General features: G+C 38.6%; 1 protein-coding gene and 1 long non-coding RNA gene across 3 annotated transcripts in view; one reads left to right on the forward strand and one right to left on the reverse strand.

Moving 5' to 3' along the window:
• LOC122239529 overlaps nt 1-21,655 on the reverse strand; it is a 155,793-nt gene that overhangs the window by 33,299 nt on the left and 100,839 nt on the right. The window lies entirely within an intron of this gene.
• LOC102962253 (olfactory receptor 4F3/4F16/4F29-like) lies at nt 12,824-13,762 on the forward strand. The gene has a single exon (XM_007087466.2). The coding sequence runs from the start codon at nt 12,824-12,826 to the stop codon at nt 13,760-13,762; it is 939 nt and encodes a 312-aa protein (XP_007087528.1).

Raw genomic sequence — 21,655 nt, forward strand, 5'->3', positions numbered from 1 at the left:
GTGTGTCTAGAGGATCTATCCATTTTTGTAAGTGGGGTGTTAAAGTCCCCTGCAATGACCACATTCTTATCCATAAGGTTGCTTATGTTTATGAGTAATTGTTTTATATATCTGGGGGCTTGGGTATTTGGCGCATAGACATTTATAATAGTTAGCTCTTCCTGGTGGATAGACCCTGTGATTATTATATAATGCCCTTCTTCATCCCTTGTTATAGCCTTTAATTTAAAGTCTAGTTTGTCTGATATAAGTATGGCTACTCCAGCTTTCTTTTGGCTTCCAGGAGCATGATAAATAGTTCTCCATCCCCTCACTCTCAATCTAAAGGTGTCCTCAGATCTAAAATGAGTCTCTTGTAGACAGCAAATAGATGGGTCTTGTTTTTTTATCCATTCTGATACCCTATGTCTTTTAGTTGGCGCATTTAATCCATTTACATTCAGTGTTATTATAGAAAGATACGGGTTTAGAGTCATTGTGATGTCTGTATGTTTTATGCTTGTAGTGATGTCTCTGGTACTTTGTCTCACAGGATCCCCCTTACGATCTCTTGTAGGGCTGGTTTCGTGGTGACAAATTCCTTCAGTTTTTGTTTGTTTGGGAAGACCTTTATCTCTCCTTCTATTCTAAATGACAGACTTGCTGGATAAAGGATTCTCGGCTGCATATTTTTTCTGTTTAGCACACTGTAGATATCGTGCCAAGCCTTTCTGGCCTGCCAAGTTTCAAAGGAGAGATCAGTCACGAGTCTTATAGGTCTCCCTTTATATGTGAGGGCATGTTTATCCCTTGCTGCTTTCAGAATTTTCTCTTTATCCTTGTATTTTGCCAGTTTCACTATGATATGTCGTGCAGAAGATCGATTCAAGTTACGTCTGAAGGGAGTTCTCTGTGCCTCTTGGATTTCAATGCCTTTTTCCTTCCCCAGTTCAGGGAAGTTCTCAGCTATAATTTCTTCAAGTACCCCTTCAGCACCTTTCCCTCTCTCTTCCTCCTCTGGGATACCAATTATGCGTATATTATTTTTTTTTAGTGTATCACTTAGTTCTCTAATTTTCCCCTCATACTCCTGGATTTTTTTATCTCTCTTTCTTTCAGCTTCCTCTTTCTCCATAACTTTATCTTCTAGTTCACCTATTCTCTCCTCTGCCTCTTCAAGCCGAGCTATCGTGGTTTCCATTTTGTTTTGCATTTCGTTTAAAGCGTTTTTCACCTCCTCGTGACTGTTCCTTAGTCCCTCGATCTTTGTGGCAAGAGATTCTCTGCTGTCCTGTATACTGTTTTCAAGCCCAGCGATTAATTTTATGACTATTATTCTAAATTCACTTTCTGTTATATTATTTAAATCCTTTTTGATCAGTTCATTAGCTGTTGTTATTTCCTGGAGATTCTTCTGAGGGGAATTCTTCCGTGTGGTCATTTTGGAGAGTCCCTGGCGTGGTGAGGACCTGCAGGGCACTTCCCCTGTGCTGTGGTGTATAACTGGAGTTAGTGGGCGGGGCCGCAGTCCGACCCGATGTCTGCCCCCAGCCCACTGCTGGGGCCACAGTCAGACTGGTGTGTGCCTTCTCTTCCCCTCTCCTAGGGGCGGGATTCACTGTGGGGTGGCGTGTCCTGTCTGGGCTACTTGCACACTGCCAGGCTTGTGTTGCTGAGGATCTGGCGTATTAGCTGGGGTGGGTAGGCAAGGTGCACGGGGGCTGGAGGGGCAGGCTTAGCTCGCTTCTCCTTAGGTGATCCACTTCAGGAGGAGCCCTGTGGCAGCGGGAGGGAGTCAGATCCGCTGCCGGAGGTTTGGCTCCGCAGAAGCACAGAGTTGGGTGTTTGCGCGGAGCGAGCAAGTTCCCTGGCAGGAACTGGTTCCCCTTGGGATTTTGGCTGGGGGATGGGCGGGGGAGATGGCGCTGGCGCCTTTGTTCCCCGCCAAGCTGAGCTCTGCCGTCTGGGGGCTCAGCAGCTCTCCCTCCCTTTGTCCTCCAGCCTTCCCGCTTTCCGAGCAGAGCTGTTAACTTATGACCTCCCAGATGCTAAGTCGCGCTTGCTGTCGGAACACAGTCTGTCCGGCCCCTCCGCTTTTGCCAGCCAGACTGGGGGGCTCTGCTTGGCCGGCGGGCTGCCCCTCCGCCCCGGCTCCCTCCCGCCAGTCCGTGGAGCGCGCACCGCCTCGCCGCCCTTCCTACCCTCCTCCGTGGGCCTCTAGTCTGCGCTTGACTCCTGAGACTCCCTTCTGCTAATCCTCTGGCGGTTTTCTGGGTTCTTTAGGCAGGTGTAGGTGGAATCTAAGTGATCGGCAGGACGCGCTGTGAGCCCTGCGTCCTCCTACGCTGCCATCTTCCGGAACCTCTCTTTAAAACTATCTTAATAGCCAAACGTCCTTTCCTTGCTGGGTAACGGTCCACCAAAATTTTCTTCTTGTAAAAAGGAGATCAGTGGTGAAGTGTTTCAGGAAATGGGATACATTGTTGAGAAAATCTGGGGATCACTGCTCTTGTGAACGTATCCGTAGGGTTAGGAGGTCCAATCTCACCACTACAGAGCTCTGCAAGAAATGACGGTTACAGGACCAGGAAAACCATCTCAAGAACGCCTGAGTCCCCGCCTGGCTCCGTGGCTGGCAGAGCGATTGGACGGCGACCGGCGGTCCCGCGCGGGCGGCGGACGCGACCCAGCCAGCGGCTGCCCCGCAGCACGGGCAGCCTCCGCAGCAGCACCAGCAGCGCACCCGCCCCTCAGGCGGCCGCGGCCTCCATTGCTCTCCCCCGATAAGAGTTTTTTTTAAATACAGAAAATCCCAAAGACTCTACCAGAAACTTAGAACTAATAAATGCATTTGTTTAGTGATGTTGTAGGATACAGAACCAATGTACAGAAATCACTTCATTTCTTACACTGAGAGCGAACAACCTGAAAAAGAAATAAAGGAAATAATCTAATTTACAATAGCATCAAAAGAATAAGATACTTAAACATAGGTTTAAACAAATAAGTAAAAGATATATACACTGAAAATTCAAAGCAATTGATTATAGACATTGAGGAAGACACACAAAAAAATCAAAAGATACCTTGTGTTCATGGATTGAAAGAATATTTTAAAGTGTTTAAAGCTTATCATTATAATTCTATAATGATTAATTCTATACTTCTATATTTTCAATGCAATGCTTATCAAAATTACAATGGCATTTTGTTTTTACCAGAACAGAAAAAACCATCTTAAAATTCATATGGCAAAAGATCCTAAATAGCCAAAGCAATCCTGAGAAAGAAGGACAAAGTTGGAGATCTCACACTTCCTAATTTCAAACTTTATTTCAAAGCTATACCCATCAAAGTAGTATGGTGCTGGCATAAAAACAGACACATACATCAATGAAATAGAATCCAAGGCCCATAATAAACCCCTGCATATACAGTCAACTAATATTTGACAAGAATACTTAATGGAGAGATGATAGTCTCTTCAACAGATGGTGTTGGGAAAACTGGATAGTCACATGCAAGCGACTGAAGTTGGATCCCTCTCTTACACAAGGAGAGAAATGAACTCAAAATGGATTAAAAACTTAAATATACGACCCTAAACTGTAAAACTACTACTAGAAGAAAGCATAGGGAAACATCTCAACATTGGTCTTGGCAACAATTTTTTGGATAGAACACTAAATGACAGTAACCAAAGCAAAAATGAAGAAGTGGGACTACATTAAACTAAGAACCTTCTATATAGGAGAAATAAAGCTTATAGAATTGGAGAAAATATTTGCAACAAATTACAAAGGGTTACTACCCAAAGTATGCACAGAACTCCTAGCAAAACAAACAATCCAATCAAAAAAATGGGCAAAGGAATGAATAGACATTTCCCCAAAGACATACAAATGGTAATAGACACATGAAAAGTTGCTCAGTATCACTAATCATCAGGGAAATGCAAATCAGGTAGTATCTCATTCCTTTTAGAACGGTCATTATAAAAAAAAAATAAGAGATAACAAGTATTGGCAAGGATGTGGAGAAAATGGAACTTGTGTGCACTGTTGGTGGATGTGAATTTGTGCAGCCACTATGGAAAACAGTCTGGAGGTTCCTCTAAGAATTAAAAATAGAACTACCATATCAGGCAACAATTTCACTTGTGGCCATATACTTGAAGGAAATGAAATTACTATGTCAAGGAGCTATCTGCACACCTGTGTTCATTGCAGCATTATTTACAAGGGCCAAGGCATGGAAGCAACCTTAGTGTCCTTTGGTAGAGATATGGATAAAGAAGCTTTGGTACACACACACACACACACACACACACACACACACACAGGAATATTTCTTAGCCATCAAAAAGGGAAATCCTGATTTTGTAAGAGTGTAGGTAGACCTTGAGGCATTATGCTAAGTGGAATAAGTCAGGCAGAGAAAGACCAATACTATCCATTCTTTGTTACGTGGAGTTCTGAAAAGTCAGACTCCTAGAAACAGAGAGTAGAATGGTGATTGCCAAGACCAAAGGATAGGGGAAAAGGGATGATGTTGTCCAAAGGGTACAAACTTGCAGCTATAAGAAGGATAAGTTCTGAGGATTTAATGTATAGCATAGTAACAATAGATAACAATTTTCTGTGTATAATATAGTAGTTTAGAGTGTAAATCTTTTTTATAGTGTTTATTGATTTGAGAGAGCACATGTGTGCATGCACATGACGGAGGAGCAGAGAGAATGGGAGAGAAAGAATCCCAAGCCGACTCTGCACTGTCAGTGTAGAGCCCAACATGGCTTGATCTCACGACCGTGAGATCATGACCCGAGCCAAAGTCGAGAGTCGGTGGCTTAACCGACTGAGCCACCCAGGCACCCTGAGTGTAAATCTTAAATGTTATCACCACACACAAAGTAATGATAGTGAGGTGATGGAGATGTTAATGAACCTTATTGTGGTAATTATTTTATCACATATATGTGTATTGAATCATGCTGTATACTTAGTAAACTTACACAGTGTCATATGCCAATATCTCCGTAAAACCGTGAAAAAATTTAGGGTATCTGTAGGTACTTTTGCCTAGAAATTCTAGTAAGATTGCTGAATTACAGATGTAACACTGGTTAATGTTCAACAGGCCATAAATATCTGGGGTTGTCTGACTGGACGGAAAGTGTGTGTATGTCTACTAGGCAAAAATCTGTGAGGAACAAAGGGAACTTCACTATGTCTATATCCTTTAATTAATACTTAATAGTGAGATAAATTAAATATATTCTCCTAGATACTCCTTGGATGGCCTTGGGCATCATGTAGTGTGGAAAGGACAAACACCAACTTTTTGCCTCCAAATTATGTACTTTTCTATGTTTATTGGCCTTTTAATTTTTCTTCCTTTATGAACTGTCAATTCACTCTATTTTTTGTTTTCTACTAGTTCGGCTTATATTTGATTTACCAGAGTAGAAAAAGGTATCTGTAATGATTAATTTATATGCTATTATTGAAAATGTATTTTATTGTCATGTTTTTCATATTTAATATATTTCAAATCCAAGAAAATTATATTCAGGGAGTCAGTTTGAATGTAATAATCTTAATGTACTTAAGTGTGTGTTAACAGTTTTTGGTTGAATTATCTTCTATTTTTCCAATTTGCTGCACTCTGACCATTCTTTGGGTTGTTTTCCTATTGTTTCTGGGGGAAGTAAAGTGTGCCCACACCTCTCTATCTCCAACTCTCTGCCTTCTGTCCTAATCTGTTTGTACCCCAAGTGTTCACATCCTTCTTCATTATTCTGAGCCTTTCACATTTACTCATGCTTGCTGTTCTTATTTGTTGTTTGGACCTTTGAACACACAAAGAGACTTCGTTGACAAAATGTGTCAAGATTTCTAAGTTCTACAACTGTTTTGCTGAAAATTTTCGAGTTTTTTCCCATTTAAAAAACATAAAATACATTTTTCCTTTCATTAGAGATTTCCCTGGGTTATATAATAAAAAGCTAAAAAGGATGTAATAAATAAACTAGTAGCTCTTTATTTTGTATAAGAAAATCCTACACCTCTTTCCTCCCTCCCTGATAATCCTGTGAGACCGTTCCCTTGGACTCATGACCTCAGGCTGAGAATCCCAGAACTCTAATGCATCATTTGGTCACCACCTTGTGCTATAGCTAAATTAGGAGCCTTTTTCCAAATAGCAGAGTTTTGTTGAGCTTCTTGTCCTAGGGAGGGTGAGTGGAAGGATATGGGCAATGCTTATGCACGGGAGGAAATTCAGTGTGTGGAACTCCTCTGATTCCCTGAGCCTGATGTTATGAGATCTTTTGACAGATTAGGTAGGTGGTGGTGGTGAAGAGGGGCGGAGGGGTTGGTGGACCATACTCTATAAGAAGACCGTCCTTCACAGGTTCCTATGCTTCCAGAGAGGAAGGGTATACGAAAATGAGCAGAAGCAGGAATTGTACAGGAGGGAAGAGTTGGGGCAACTGTATAGAGAAAGGTATGGGAAAGAAAGTGAAATAGATTTTTCCAGCTTTATTCAGAAATAATTGATACACATCACTATATAAATTTAAGGTGTAGAATATGATGGATTGGTTTATGTATATTGTGAAATGACAAACACGGTTGATTTAGTTAATATCCATCTTTTCATAGGTTAAATAAAAAGAAAAAATTTTTCCTTTTGATGAGAACTCTTAGGATTAACTCCCTTAGCAATTTTCTTGTAGATCATAGAGCAGTGTTAACTATAGTCATAATGTTGTACTGAAGTTGCTTTTTAATGGGAATCCAGATTTGAGAACGAAGATATGGGAGAAAGAGTAAAGCATAGAGTTGCCACAGGCTTACAATTACTGTACCTGCCTTTACTATCTCTGATCTGTTTTGTGTTTTCTCCAGTTGTCAGCTCATCTGTGGCTCCGCTTGCTGCATTGCCCAGTATGTGATTTGGTCAAACAATTTCATTGTGACCTCAGGCCTCCAAGGGTCTCTTTCTTTCTTTCTCTGTCTCTTTTTTTCAAGGGAATGCGTTTAGTTTGTTGTCAAGTTTGTAATTTTAATTCCAGTTTAGGTGTGCAATATCATGTTTCAGAGGTTCTGTACATTGCTCAGTGCTCATCATGATAAGTGTACGCTTAATCCCCTTCACCTAATTCACGCATCCCCTCACCCACCTCCTCTCTGGTAACCTCGAGTTCTCTATTGTTAAGAGTCAAAAGGATATATGCACTCTTGTGTTTATTGCAGCATTATTTACAATAGCCAAGTTATGGAAACAAAGTGTCTATATCTGAATGGATAAAGAAGATGTGGTAAATACATACACAATGGAATATTGTTCAGCCATAAAAAGAATGAAACCTTGCCATTTGCAACAACATGGATGGATTGAGAGAGTATAATGCTAAGCAAAATAAGAGAAAGACAAGTGCCACATGATCTCGCTCATATGTACAATTTAGGAAGCAAAAATAATGAACAAAGGATCTCTGACTGTTTTGATACCCCATTCTCCTTATTGTGCCAAATAAATACACTGCTCTAAAATTCTGGGTATCAGTTCGTGAACATTTCTGAATGGTGTCACAAAAAGATTTCCTCTGGCTTTTGTCTGAGTTTGTGATACCCAGCTTCATCCAGATCCTCAGAGTTGTTTGGGACCTCTTTATCTCATTACTGTAGATATCTGTCACTCTACACATTTTCTGCACATAGCATATTGCCTTATCTCCCCATTCCCCCCTTCCCAAACCTCTTCCCCTAGATGATTGACATTATTTGTCAGTTCCTGATTTTACTTTCTCCACTTTGGCACCATTGGTTATCTCCCTAAAATCATGATTTTCTCTGTTTTGATTTTCTCTGCTCTCTTGAATGGAACCAGTGATAGCTCAGCCCTAAATCTATGGCTTCTACTTAGTCTTCTCAATTTGATCACTGGTTAGCGTATGAAAATGAGCAGTTCCTTAATTCTTTGACATTCCTATCTCCCTGATTTTTGTATATAGAAGCAGGGCTTTTAAAAGGCAGATAATAGGGGAGCCTGTGCTGACAGGTCAGAGCCTGGAGCCTGCTTTGGATTCTGTGTCTCCTCCTCTCTGTGCCCCTCCCACACTCATGCTCTGTCTCTCTCTCTCTGTCTCTGTCTCTCTCTCTCTGTCAAAAATACACATTAAAAAAATGAAAAAAAAAAAAAAGGCAGATAATATGTAAAAATAGTAGTACTAGTAATATAATAATGATGATGGCAAATACTATGTATTTGTTCTTTTTTGGCCATGCATGTTTCCTCCATTAGCTTTCTTTTATCTGTTCATATGTTATCCTTTGAGCAAATATTTCTTTCTCATGACTTCAAAGTTTGAATGGCTTCTACGTTTCTGTCTCTAGCTGGGATATTTCTTGTCTGTCAATCACCATGACTTTTTACGAATAAATGGGGCAGACTTTGGTGAATCTCTGACTACCTCCAAAACTTTGGTGGATTTTGGTTTTTTCCCCCCATCTGGTCAGCAACCACCTTTCTCCCTTTCCTTTAACTTGTACACTAATGTGTAGGTTTAAATCTTGTCTCTGTAGCTATAAAACCTTGGGTAAGTTAATTTATATATGTATTAAATGTTTATGTGGGTGGGATAGAATATTTTTCTGAATAAAATGGAATTTTCCACATTTACTGAAATATAATGACCTATAACATTGTGCCAGTTTATGGTGTACTTTTTTTTTTTTTTTGTATTCTTGGTTAAAGTTTATAGGAGGTATCATTGTTTTAGACCATGAGCAAACATCCATCTTTTCTTGATGTAGCCAAGATAGCACTGGATTTGGAATCAGAAGACCTGGTATTTGATTTCAAACCAAGGAACTATGTTTTTAGGTAAGTTACTTTTTTGAATTTGAGATTTTTCATTTATAAATGAAAATAATTCTATCAGATATATCCACCCCTACAGATAATTACAAGCATCAAATGTGTGAAAGTCCTTAGTAAATATGCACCATGAAAATAATGTATACTTTTCCAACTCTAAGATGGCATCGTTAAATGTTTTAGAAACTTTTAAAATATAGTGAAAAAAATCTTTATTTTTTTTCTGACTTTAACAATGGCATGGAAGATGACTACTAATTATATCGTGAAGCCTGGAAAATAGAAACTGTAAATTTCCTGATATGTTGGCTGTTACTGGATCCTGCCACCTCCCGCCCGGTCTTCCTTTTCCTTTTATGTGCTGCTTCTTGTTTTCTAAAACTTCATAAAGTTAAACCATGAACCATTGTAAGAGTTGAGATGAGGCTTGCCTATTCCCAAGTAGAAATTTATAGCAAGAATACCAGGCATCCTTTAGGGAGTGATTGGGAACTATGTTAATGCTTAGTTTTGAATGTGAAGAGTTCCTTTATGCATGCTGGACTTTATGGAAAAATATGGTAGATGAGAAAAACAGAAACTGAAAAATGATGCACTTGAGAAAATGGTTGTACTTCAGAGAAGTGTTATTATCTAAATAATCAGGATATCCTTGCTACTTATTTTGTATTTTAGGAACACGAGAACCAGAAGAAATGGTCCTTTTCCTCTTCAAACTTATATTTGAGGAGAGAAAATCTGTAACTGAAACCATTGAGGGGGCACCCTGGGTAGCTCAGTCGGTTGAGAGTCTCATTTCGGCTCGGGTCATGATCTCCCAGTTCGTGAGTTCGAGCCCCACATTGGGCTCTGTGCTGCTGGCTCTGAGCCCACTTTGGATCCTCTGTTACCCCTCTTTCTCTGTCCCTCCTTCGCTGGTGCTCTCTGTTTCAAAAAGAAATAAAATGTTAAAGAAATTGAAACCATTGAGGAATTATGATTAGTAGCAAAGGATTTGCTCTAATAAGAGAGCAGTTATTATCTCTTCTCAAAAGGCTTTCCTTTCCCCTCTTAGCTTATTAAACTCCTACTGATTTTTCAAAACTGACAACACTTTCTGCTTTGTAAAGATGTCTCTGAATTTCACAGACTCTTGTGTGTCCTTCTTGGCCAAAAGTAGGCATCTGGAATGTCTCCTAAGATGCTATATATTGTGGTTTATTTTTAATGTGGTGAATGATTATTTTTGAATTAAAATTGAAGTTTCCTGACTTCTAGGAATAAGAGAGAAAGGACGTTTATGTAAAGTATAATTACTAGGAAAATTTTCATACAGGAAATGGAATTTTGATTTACCTTTAAGGGATGGATAGGGTTTGGAAATGTTCTTTATTGTAATACCCTATACATAACCACTAGCTACAGGAGTCTATTGAGCACTTGAAATGTGGCTAGTGTAACCAAGGAAATAGATTTTTAATTTCACTTTATAACCATATGGAACTGTTTAGGACTAAGTAGATCTAGCTTTGGCATACCTCTTCTCTATGATTTTTCTAGCATATGGAGTCAGAAGCCGTATGTAGACTAGAAAATTTGGATTCTGTGTAACTAGTTGTTTGTTCCTCACTGGACTACTGTTTTCTCATTTGTAAATGATTAGCATCGACTAGGTAGTCATTAATGAGCGTTGTGGGGTAATAATTTTTAATGATAATTTATTTTTGTGACAGACCAATGTGAGCGGGGGAGGGGCATAAAGAAAGGGAGACACAGATTCCAGCACAGAGTTCGAACTCGTAAATTGTGAGACCATGAACTGAGCTGTGGATGCTTAACCAACTGAGCCACCCAGACACCTCTGGGGTATTTTTATGAATGATTTCACTCATCATGTACAACTGAGGTGTGCACATGTGTGCATATATAAATACACATATTAAAGGACAAGGGGCACCTGGGTGGCTCAGTCTGTGGGGCGTCCTACTTCGGCTCAGGTCGAGATCTCATGGCTCATGAGTATGAGTCCCACAGCTGGGTCTGTGCTGACAGCTTGGAGCCTGGAGCCTGCTCCAGATACTCTGTCTCCCTTTCTCTCTGCCCCTCCCCCACTCACGCTCTGTTTCTCTCCTTCAAAAATAAAGATTAAAAAATTTTTTTAAATAAAAGGAAAAGCTTTGGAATCCCTTTTTTTTTTCCTATTGCTAGGTTTTTCTTGCTCTTTCCTTTTGGTTCCAGGTATGAGGCTTTTTGTGCATGTATCTTTATTTTACCAGTCCTTACTGTTTATTCTGCAACCTACCTCTTTTTTTCAGATCACGTCACCTTTTAGCAGCAAATCTAAGTATTATGGGAACTAGAGGGCTGGAGATGCAGAGTTTGACACACAGGCAAGGGAATATATCTCCTACATGGCAACATTTTAGTCTCTGAAAAAAATGGGTAACAGGTAGAGAGATTCATGTAGTCACACAAAATTAGGGGTAGGGAACCATCAGACTTGGCATTGGGTCTCAGACAATTGAGATAATTGAAGTGGAAGAGATGAGATAAGAAAAATAAAAGTGCTAAGATTGATGGAAGGATGGGAGAGAGTCAATGGTTATGTTGTAACTGTGACATTACTGGGCATATCTTCATCCAAACTCCCAAAGCTTAGGGCTCCAATAGCTATAACCAAGGTTCACAAACTTCAGAGATTATAAAGATTCTGGACAGATAAATGGCATTGGCTTCCTTAACTTCCCTGACTACCCCATTCTCCTTGCACATCTCGGGCGAGTCCTGCTAACCATCTTTCTAGGTACTTCTAGTTTCTGGGTTTCATGCAAGTACTCTGTGCCATCAACATCTATTCTGCCCTTGGTCCTGGCATACACCCAAGTCACCTCTGTATCCTATGTCTGGTTTCCTTAGCTCGCCACTACCCTTAGTGTGAATTGCAAAAGTGATTATAGGTAGTGGTATAAGACCTACTACAAGAGACATAATATGTGCCTGAGATGAGTTGAGGGTAAGAAATTAGACAACTTAAGGGTCGCCTGAGTGGCTCAGTCGGTTAAGCGTCAAACTTCGGCTCAGGTCATGATCTCACGGTTCAGGAGTTCCAGCCCTGCATCGGGCTCTGGGCTGACAGTTCAGAGCCTGGAGCCTGCTTCAGATTCTGTGTCTCCCTCTGTCTGCCCCTCTGCTGCTTGCCCTCTGTCTCTCGCGTTGTCTCAAAAATAAATAAACGTTAAAAAAAATTAGAAGAAAAAGAAATAAGACAACTTGAATGACTGAGGAATTATTGTATAAATAATTAAAATATTACCAGTGAGTGGTGCCTGGGTGGCTCGGTCAGTTAAGCATCTGAGTTTGGCTTAGGTCTTGATCTCATGGTTGGTGGGTTCAAGTCCTGCATCAGGCTGTTTGCTGGCACCATGGAGTCTGCTTGGGATTCTCTGTCTCTTTCTGCCTCTCTTACCAACCCCCCCCTCCCCCCGCATCCCTCCTTCTCTGTCTCTCTCTTCCTCTCTCTCTGCTCTCCCCCTCTGGTGCTGTCTCTGTCTCTCTCAGTATAAATGCATAAACTTAAAATATTAAAAAAAAAGCAATAGCAGTGAATTCTGGCATATGCAGTCTTTACCTCTTATTCCTTTTTCTGTTTGTGTTGCACTGCACCACCTTCCCTGCCCCTCCCGATCCTTGCTATATACATCTATGTTTTCATATTTGCTTCATTTTCTTGTTTATAGGTCTGTAGTCCTGGCAGCCATTGTGTTAGGAATATTGTATGTGGAAGTGACTCAACTGCTTTTGGTGACCCCAGTAAAATGCATATTTAATAATGACCCTGAGAAGGAATTGGGGGATACCTTGTTTTCACAATGTGAATAGCCTTGATTAATTAATCATTTTAATGTAGAACTTTATTAACATTCTCATTTTAGTTTCTTGTTATTTTCTTTTGTCTGGAAACATTCTAGCGGATAAATCAATGGATAGAGCAAATCACTCTGTGGTGTCAGAGTTTGTGTTCCTGGGACTCACCGATTCCTGGGAGATCCAACTTCTCCTCTTGGTGTTCTCCTCTACGTTTTATGTGGCAAGCATGATGGGAAACTCCCTCATAATGCTCACTGTGATTTCTGACCCTCACTTACACTCCCCCATGTACTTTCTTTTGGCCAACCTGTCCTTCATTGACCTGGGAGTTTCTTGTGTCATTTCTCCGAAGATGATTTATGACCTTTTCAGAAAGCGTAAAGTCATCTCCTTTGGTGGCTGCATCACTCAAATCTTCTTCATCCACGTCATTGGTGGCGTGGAGATGGTGCTGCTCATCGCCATGGCCTTTGACAGATATGTTGCCATATGCAAGCCTCTGCACTATTTGACTATTATGAACCGAAAAATGTGTATTTTGCTTACAGTTGCTGCCTGGGTAATTGGCTTGACCCACTCTGTGATTCAACTGGTTTTTGTAATAACATTGCCATTCTGTGGCCCTAATGTGTTAGACAGCTTTTATTGTGACTTTCCTCGGTTCATCAGACTTGCCTGCACAGACACCTACCGTCTAGAGTTCATGGTCATAGCCAACAGTGGGTTCATATCTCTGGGATCATTCTTCATGTTGATTGTCTCCTACATTTCTATCCTGATCACTGTTCGGAAACACTCTTCAGCAGGCACAACTAAGGCCCTCTCCACTTTGTCAACTCATGTCATGGTGGTGATTCTGTTCTTTGGCCCTTGCATCTTTGTTTATATCTGGCCTCACCCCACCTCACACCTAGACAAAAATCTTGCTGTTTTTGATGCAGTTCTCACTCCTTTTTTTAACTCAGTCATCTATACATTCAGGAACAAAGAGATGAAAGTGGCAATGAGGAAAGTGTGTAGTCAGTTTATTATTTATAGAAGGATTTCTTAAATGACACAAGTATTACAAAATTTCCTTACTGACTTGAAGTAACATTACATATCTATAGTTTGAATACCAGGTTCCACGTACCTTACTACCACTGAGTTGTCCCAGATTAAAATAACAAGGGTCTTTAAAAATCTTAACTGAGAGTTTGTGTTGCTACCTATGGTTGGTTGAAGAAAGCATGTGGTGTGAAAAACAGTAGCTCCCAGAGAAGGACAATTGCTTGTCTCTTGGGAGACATTACCTTGATGAATTTACTGTGGTCTAGAATTGAAAATTGGGTCCCTTCAGTGTCTGAGTGTGTTACATAAGGGAATGCTGATTGATGCAAAATAAATTGATACTAGATAGAAATATACATATATCAAGATGTCAATTGATTAACTTGCTGTAAAAGATCAGCAAGTGGTCTGAACTTTCATGTAAGCCTAACTTATTTCACTAACGGGAAATTTATGAGAGGTCAAGTGATGGTAAGGACATTAATGAGGAGGGAACTGGAGTAAGAGGAGTCAGCTGGACACTCAAATAATCACATGAGATTTTGATGCCTTTGAGGATAGGCCTGCCATCAGAAGTGGAAAAGTAATGGATCCTTAGTCCAGGCCACCTTTCTGTCTGGACAGAGCTGGTTGGTCTCACAAGATTTGCCTTTTGACTTTTGTTTGTACTCTGTTTCAGACTATCTAACTCCTAAGTTCTTTAAGATTCGTTCTCATTTTTTTTGTAACTAGCCCGGTTCTTCCTTTTCTTTCTTATGAAATAATACTATTCCCATTGCATTTACAGGATTTGAGTCGTTGCAAGCTGAGTTTTAGTTTGGGAGGTGTTTTTTTTATATGAATGTATTATATTCTAGAGGAATAAGGGATTTGCATACATGGATTTAGAAATTTCCATTCATATCCATTTTAACAAAGACGAACCAACGCTCATTCTCAGAGATGTAGTTCAAATATCTGAACCTTATATATCTTTACACATACCCCCTTAACCAGTTTATCAACATTCCTGTTGTCTTATAAGTGGTCCTTATTTCCCTCATAGTTTATTTCACTTGATAATTTATTTGCCTTTTCTTTTGATTTCAATTGCTCTTATTCATTCATTTTTTTGAGCCCCCTTTTGGATACCTGGAAAACAGTTTACTAGCTAACCCTTATGCTCTGTCTACTAAGATGTGTTTGGAAGTAGTGGTTTTAAAGTGCAAATTCTACTCAGGTTTCTCTTTTACTGATTAAATAATGTTCAGTAGGGCTAGCAGGGATTCCTAGATTCCTCACTGATTTAAAAAAATGCCTACCCCTCCCAATCTTTAGTCTTGCTGCTTTTCTGTCAGGTCTATATGTATGATAAGACAGATTCCCCAGCTGCATAGTACCTTAAGATTTTCTGTATCACTTAATTTTAAACGTTATTCTTCGTACTCTGAAGAAATAACTGCTTTTATTGGACATCTAGTTTGTTATTTGCTCAAATCAGCAATGTGTTTCTCCTGGCAAAGGTAGCTTTGTGTTTTCATAACCATGTGGTATTATTAGAAGGTGACATGTAAATCCTACCTCTCTGACTACTTCTGTTTGCTTAAAGGATGCTTCTGAACCAAGTCTTGATGACACATCTCTTAGCCATAGTTGAAGGCTTCAGGTATGAGCCTCTGACCAAGATGGGCCAAATCTGAGCTTTTCCTCAGGATGGTAGACCCAAGAACAGAGAGAAAACAAGCTCATCCCTTTTTCAGCTGTGATATGGAGAAACTGCTGGCCATCATATTTCCTGCTGTCAAAAACCAAGTCTGGGATACTGAAAAAACTTATATGTGGAAAAAGACATAGGATTTACAGATAGAAGCTTGGCAGTAGCCAGTTTCTTGGTTCCAACAGTCTTTGGAGTCTTTGGCATTCAGCTTCATTCTTGCCCACCAATGAATTTGGTGACCAGCTGAGCTAATAAATGGGCGAATACATTAACCTTCTTGCTTAAGTTTGTTTGAGGTGTGGTTTTGTCCTGTATAATCGAAAGGGTATTGATAAATACATTTCTGGTTCTAAGAAGAGTGTATTTTTCATGATTTCTGATGTGAAATCCTTTATGTTTTATTATTTAAGAACATATTATTTTTTTGAATACAATTTTAGTCTTCTAATAAAAAAGAAAATTTACTTTGAATTAGATGATAAAATAGAAATCACCCATAAAATCACTCTATGAAGATAGTTAGTGGTAATATTTTGGTATACTTATTTCTAGTGTTTTTCTTTGCCCAAATAAAAATAGGTATTTATTAAAGGGAGATTTAGTGGTCTCTACATTTTTATCCTGCCTTTTAGATGAATATTCCGTTCAGAGAAGTTTTTCACATTATCAAATGTTGTAGTATAAAATACTTCTAAATATATACATCGTATTGCATTATATGACAATCGTAATTATATTTGTAATTCCTCTGTCCTTGATCAATTAGATTATCTTTAATTTTGTACTCTGCTTGAAAATCTTACATATATGTTATCTGTATTTCAGACTACTTCCTTTAGAGATGGATATATTTGGAATTAATAAGGGATCATAATCATTTAAATTTTTATTCACATTGTAATGTCTCCCAAAAGATTTTTACCTGCTAAGAAGAATATCCACTTTACTGCCTATCCCAAAGGACTGAATATGACCATTTAGTAAAAATATTTGCGAATTTAATAGACAAAAGAGGTATGTCTTGGTGGCTCAGTTGGTTAACCCTCCAACTCTTGATTTTTGCTGAACCAGTATCATGGTTCATGAGATGGAACCCCATGTAGACTCTGTGCTCACAGCACACAGCCTGCTTGGGATTATTTCTCTCCCTCTCCCTATGCCCCTCCCCATTTGTGTGCGTGGGCATGCTCTCGCTCGCTCGCTCTCTCTCAAAATTAATTTTAAAAAAAGTGAAAAGGATAAAATCTTATTTAAATTGCTTCAAATTTTATACGCTTGTAATTTTTCAAATATTGTTATTAACCTGACTTCTTTGATTAATGTGTTAGGAATCCAATCAAAACTACGTTAAAATAACTGAAATAATAAAGGTATATTTTTTGCAAGAGGAAAAAGATCTAGAGATGTTGTACAACATGGGCAATGTAAATACACTTAACATTACTGAATTATACACTTTAAACTGCTTAAGACGGCAAATTTTATGTTATGTGCATTTTTAAAAACCACAGTTAAAAGTAAAAAGCATTTTACAAAAAAGGAATTTATTGACTCGACTAATTACTGGGATGTTCAATAGTGGCATCCACTTTGTGAACTTGAGGGATTCACTCAATTTCACACTTTTAGATTTTGCTTTCCATTGACTTTCTCTGGTTCTTCTCTCCATTTCTTTCTCTCCATCCTCTCTCTTGTGACTCTGTTTTTCTTTATACATTGGTCTCATTTTCTTGTTTTGCACGTGGATTTCTTTATGTATGGTGTTGGGAGAGAGGAGAGGCTGCAAATAGCTCCAATTTTAAATCATTCCAGCAGAGCAACCTTCTAGAAAGGGGAAAAGTTTTGTTTCTTCGTGTCCGTATTAAAACCCAGTGAAGGGATCCTAACTGGCATGATTTTTGCTCCATGACAGCTCTGTCATGGGCCAGGTCTGGGTCACATGCCCATTCAAGTGGGCAGGGGTGAAGGTCATCTGGCTGAGAGCCTCCCAAGAACTACGTGAAGTTGAGCAGGAGCATTTCCCAAATGGAGGAGATGGAGAACAGCCATCAGTGGAAGGGAAAAAGTAACTTAGGATGGGCAAAAAAATTGTCATTTCTTTTTTTCTTTTTTTTTTTTTTTTTTTTTATTGGAAGCAGAACCCTTACTGAGGTGTTATTCTTCCCCATCCCCATAGATAGAATAGTGTTTTGTCATACTGGTTTAGCAGGCTCACGTATATGTTGAAGACACTAACTCCTTTATTACCATATTTGTGTTGAAATACCTCCCCCAATTGTTTGTTTCTTTTTGATTTTCCCTATGATATTCTGCAACATTAAAATTGTGGTTTTTGTGACTCCCAACTCCATGGAACTTTTATTTTATTTTATTTATTCATTAAAATTTTTTTAAATGTTTATTTATTTATTTATTTATTTGGAGAGATATAGAGACAGAGCATGAGCAGGGAAGGGGCAGAGAGAGAGGGAAACACAGAATCCGAAGCAGCCTCCAGGCTCTGAGCTGTCAGCACAGATCCTGATGGGGGGCTTGAACCCGTGAATCACAAGACCACGACCTGAGTAGAAGTTGGATGCTCAACTGAGCCACCCAGGCGCCCCATCTATGGAACTTTTAAATTGTGAATTTTTATTTTGTTCTTTATTGTGGCTAAGTTTTGTTCTTAGTTCTTTTCCATTCAAACACCTAATGAATATTCACTCACATGTATTTCTAACATAATTTATCCACCTTAAAATTATTTTTGGTGGAAATAATAGGATGGGATCTAAAGTTTTCAAATCTGCTTGCTGATTTTCTCAGTACTGTTTGGTGAGTAATCCTTTCCCTTCTGATGTATAACCACTTGATACTACATTATTATATAAAATACAGTCCTGGTGTCTTCTGAGATCCAGAATAATATGTGATATATCTAATGGCATCTCTCATATATCCTTTGACTGAAGAGACACAAAATGGTACTTGTGATCAGCACTGAAAACTCCATCTCCTTAGAGATTCATCTATCCAGGCATGAAACCAAAAAACCCAGGTATGATTCTCATTCTTTCCCTATCTTTTTAACCTCCACCTTCCCTTTTCAATTTTTCATTCATGCAGCAAGCATCAAGTGCCAACTGAGTGCCAGGCATTACTGTATGAATTTTGGATATCTCAATAAATTAAAAAAACATATTTATGTACATATAATATATATATTACATATTAATATATATTTAATATATAAAATATACATATAAAATATGTAAGACATAGAAATATATATTTTAATATAAAATACATAATAACATGTATTAATGTATATTGAATATATATTAATACATAAAATATTAAAGGTATATAAAATATGTATTTATGTATATAAATAATATATATTTTATAATTATGTATAAATTATATACATAAATATAAGATAAATTACACATAGTATATAGGAAAAATATGCAATGTATATAAAAATATATATATAATACATACAAATAATTGGATATATATAAAATATTTATTATATGTATTTGTATATAATATACTATATAATATGAATAAGTATTTAAAAAATATAATTTATATAAATTTATACATATAAAAATATATGTTTATACATTTAATATATATACAGTAAGTAAAACATTAAATATATATAAAACTATTCATGAATATACATAAATTTATATAATTTTTAATTTATATATATATGTAACTTACATAAATATATATGTATATATAATTCCTACCATTGTGCACCTATCCAGATAATAAATATTAAGCAAAATAAACAAGTCCTATAGTAAGTTAAAAGGAAATAAGTGCAATAGTAATATAATAGGGAAGGTTAAAGTGAATCTGAAAGTCCAGAGTTGTGGGCAGTGTGTTGCACTTCCCATCAGGGCAGTTAGGGTGTAGGCATCAGTGGGAAGGTGTCCTTGAGTAAAGATTTGATACAGGGAAGTGAATTATCATTGTAAATGTCAGGAGGAAAGTTCATCCCAGGCAGAGGGTATAGTCAGTGCAAAGGCCTAAAGTGCTTGGTTGTATTCAAGAAACAGCAAGAAGGCCAGTCAGTGCAAAAAGAAGAGAATAGTAGAATATTTGCATAGGTAAAGTGAGGCCAAATCATGTAGGATTCTGTAAACCATTGTAACAGGAAACGGGGTACCATTGGAGGATTCTGAGCAGAGAGGTGACATGATACCACTTAGATTTAGAATTAACTTTATGACTCGTTGTACTTCTAAGAATAGTCTACAGAAAGTGGTGCAGTGGCCTAAGCAATGGTACATTAAGTAGTGTGTTGCAGGAATTAAGGGGAGAGGGGAATGTCGGCGTGAGCAGCAATGCAAATGGTAAGATGTGGTGAGCTTTTGAAGGGTTAGCTAACACAATTTGCCAGCTGGAGGATACTGGATTTTAGAGAAGTGACTCCAAGTTTGTTTGTTTGTTTGTTTATTTGTTTATTGATTGATATAAGCCACTGGAAAGATGAAGGCATAGTAACCAACTTTAACAAGCCTGAGCTCAATTTTGTGCACATTACATTTAAGATGTTTATTGGATATCCAAGTGGAAATGTAAAGTAGGTACCTGGATAAGCAAGTGTGATATATAGGGTAGAAATAGGAGCAAGAGATTGATACACAGATGCTCTTTAAGGGCATGGTACTAGATGAGAAAACCTAGAGCATGAAAATAGATGGAAAAGACATGAGCCCTGGTTTTCTTAGACATCAAGAGCTCAGAGACCGGATAACAACTTATGGAGAGTAAAGAGGAGCCACCAGTGATGAAAAGGAAAGACCAGGATTGTGTGGTACCTGATAAGCCAAGTGAAGAAAATGTACCTGAAGGTTGGAGTAGATAATGAATGGTTAAAAGATGAGGATTGAGACTTGATCATTAGATTTTGATAAGAAGGTCATGGGAACACTGAAAGACAAGTTTTAGTGCAAGTTCTGGACTTAAATTTTGATTGGAGTGCTGGGATGCCTGGGTGGCTCAGTCGGTTAAGCACCCCACTCTTGATTTCGGCTCAGGTCATGATCTCACGGTTCATGAGTTTGAGCCCTGCTTTGGGCTGTGTGCTGACAGTGTGGAGCCTGCTTGGAATTCTCTATCTCCCTCTTCCCCCCTTCTTCCCGCAACCTAAATAAATTTTAAAAACATTTCAAAAAACTTTCTGAATGGAGTGAATTTGCAAGAAAATCTGGGAGAGGAATCAGAGAAGAGAGCAGAGGCAATTCATTGGAGGAATTTTGTTGGAAAGGTCTTTAGAGAAATGGAGCTTTAAAGGAAAGTTGGATTAAGAGTTTCTAGAGGCACCTGGGTGGCTCAGTTGGTTAAGCGTCTGCCTTTGGCTCAGGTCATGAGCTTGTGGTTTGTGGGTTCAAGCCCCATGTCGGGTTCTGTGCCTCCCCCACACCCCACCACTTGCACTCTTTCTCTCTCTGTCTTTGAAAATAAATAAACATTAAAATTAAAAAAAATTTAGTACGTTGGGAGATCTACATATGGTGAAAGCTGAGAAGAATGACAGTACAGATGGAAGCATGGATGATACCAAAGTGTGGGGGGGGGGGAAGCTGCAGTGGTTCTTGAGTGCACAAGAAGGAAGGGTTATAAAGTATGAGGTTTGGTGAGAGCCTTGTTGGTTACCTTGGTGTAGCAGGAAGAGGAAACACTTTCTTTTCAGCTGTCTTAAGCTAGAATTCTGTATCTATTTTCAAAAGTGACAGTTAAGTATCTCTGTGGTGTTGGTGGTCTTACCTGATACTTTGATTTTGTCTTCTAAAAGAAATGGGTAACATTGTACTTGTATTCAGTATTTTGTGGCAAAGAAGTATGTGGAAGAGAAGAAAGTGAACAAATTATGTGGTTCTGTGTTCAAAGATGAAACTAAGCTTTCTTAGCTATATAATCTGGTTTATTACGTAAATTGAAATCTTGCATGTCATAGACACTTTTCCAAAGAAGACACCGAGATGGTTAACAGGCACATGCGAAGATGCTCAACATGACTCATCATCAGGGAAATATAAATGAAAACCACAAAGAGCCACCACCTCCCACCTGTCAGAATGGCTAAAAGTAACAACACAAGAAACAACAGGTGTTGGGGAGGATGTGAAGAAAAAGGAACACTCTTGCACTGCTGGGGGGAATGCAAACTGGTGCAGCCACTTTGGGGAAGAGTATGGA

This window comes from Panthera tigris, chromosome B3, assembly GCF_018350195.1.
Source record: "Panthera tigris isolate Pti1 chromosome B3, P.tigris_Pti1_mat1.1, whole genome shotgun sequence".
NCBI classification, from domain to species: Eukaryota; Metazoa; Chordata; class Mammalia; order Carnivora; family Felidae; genus Panthera; species Panthera tigris.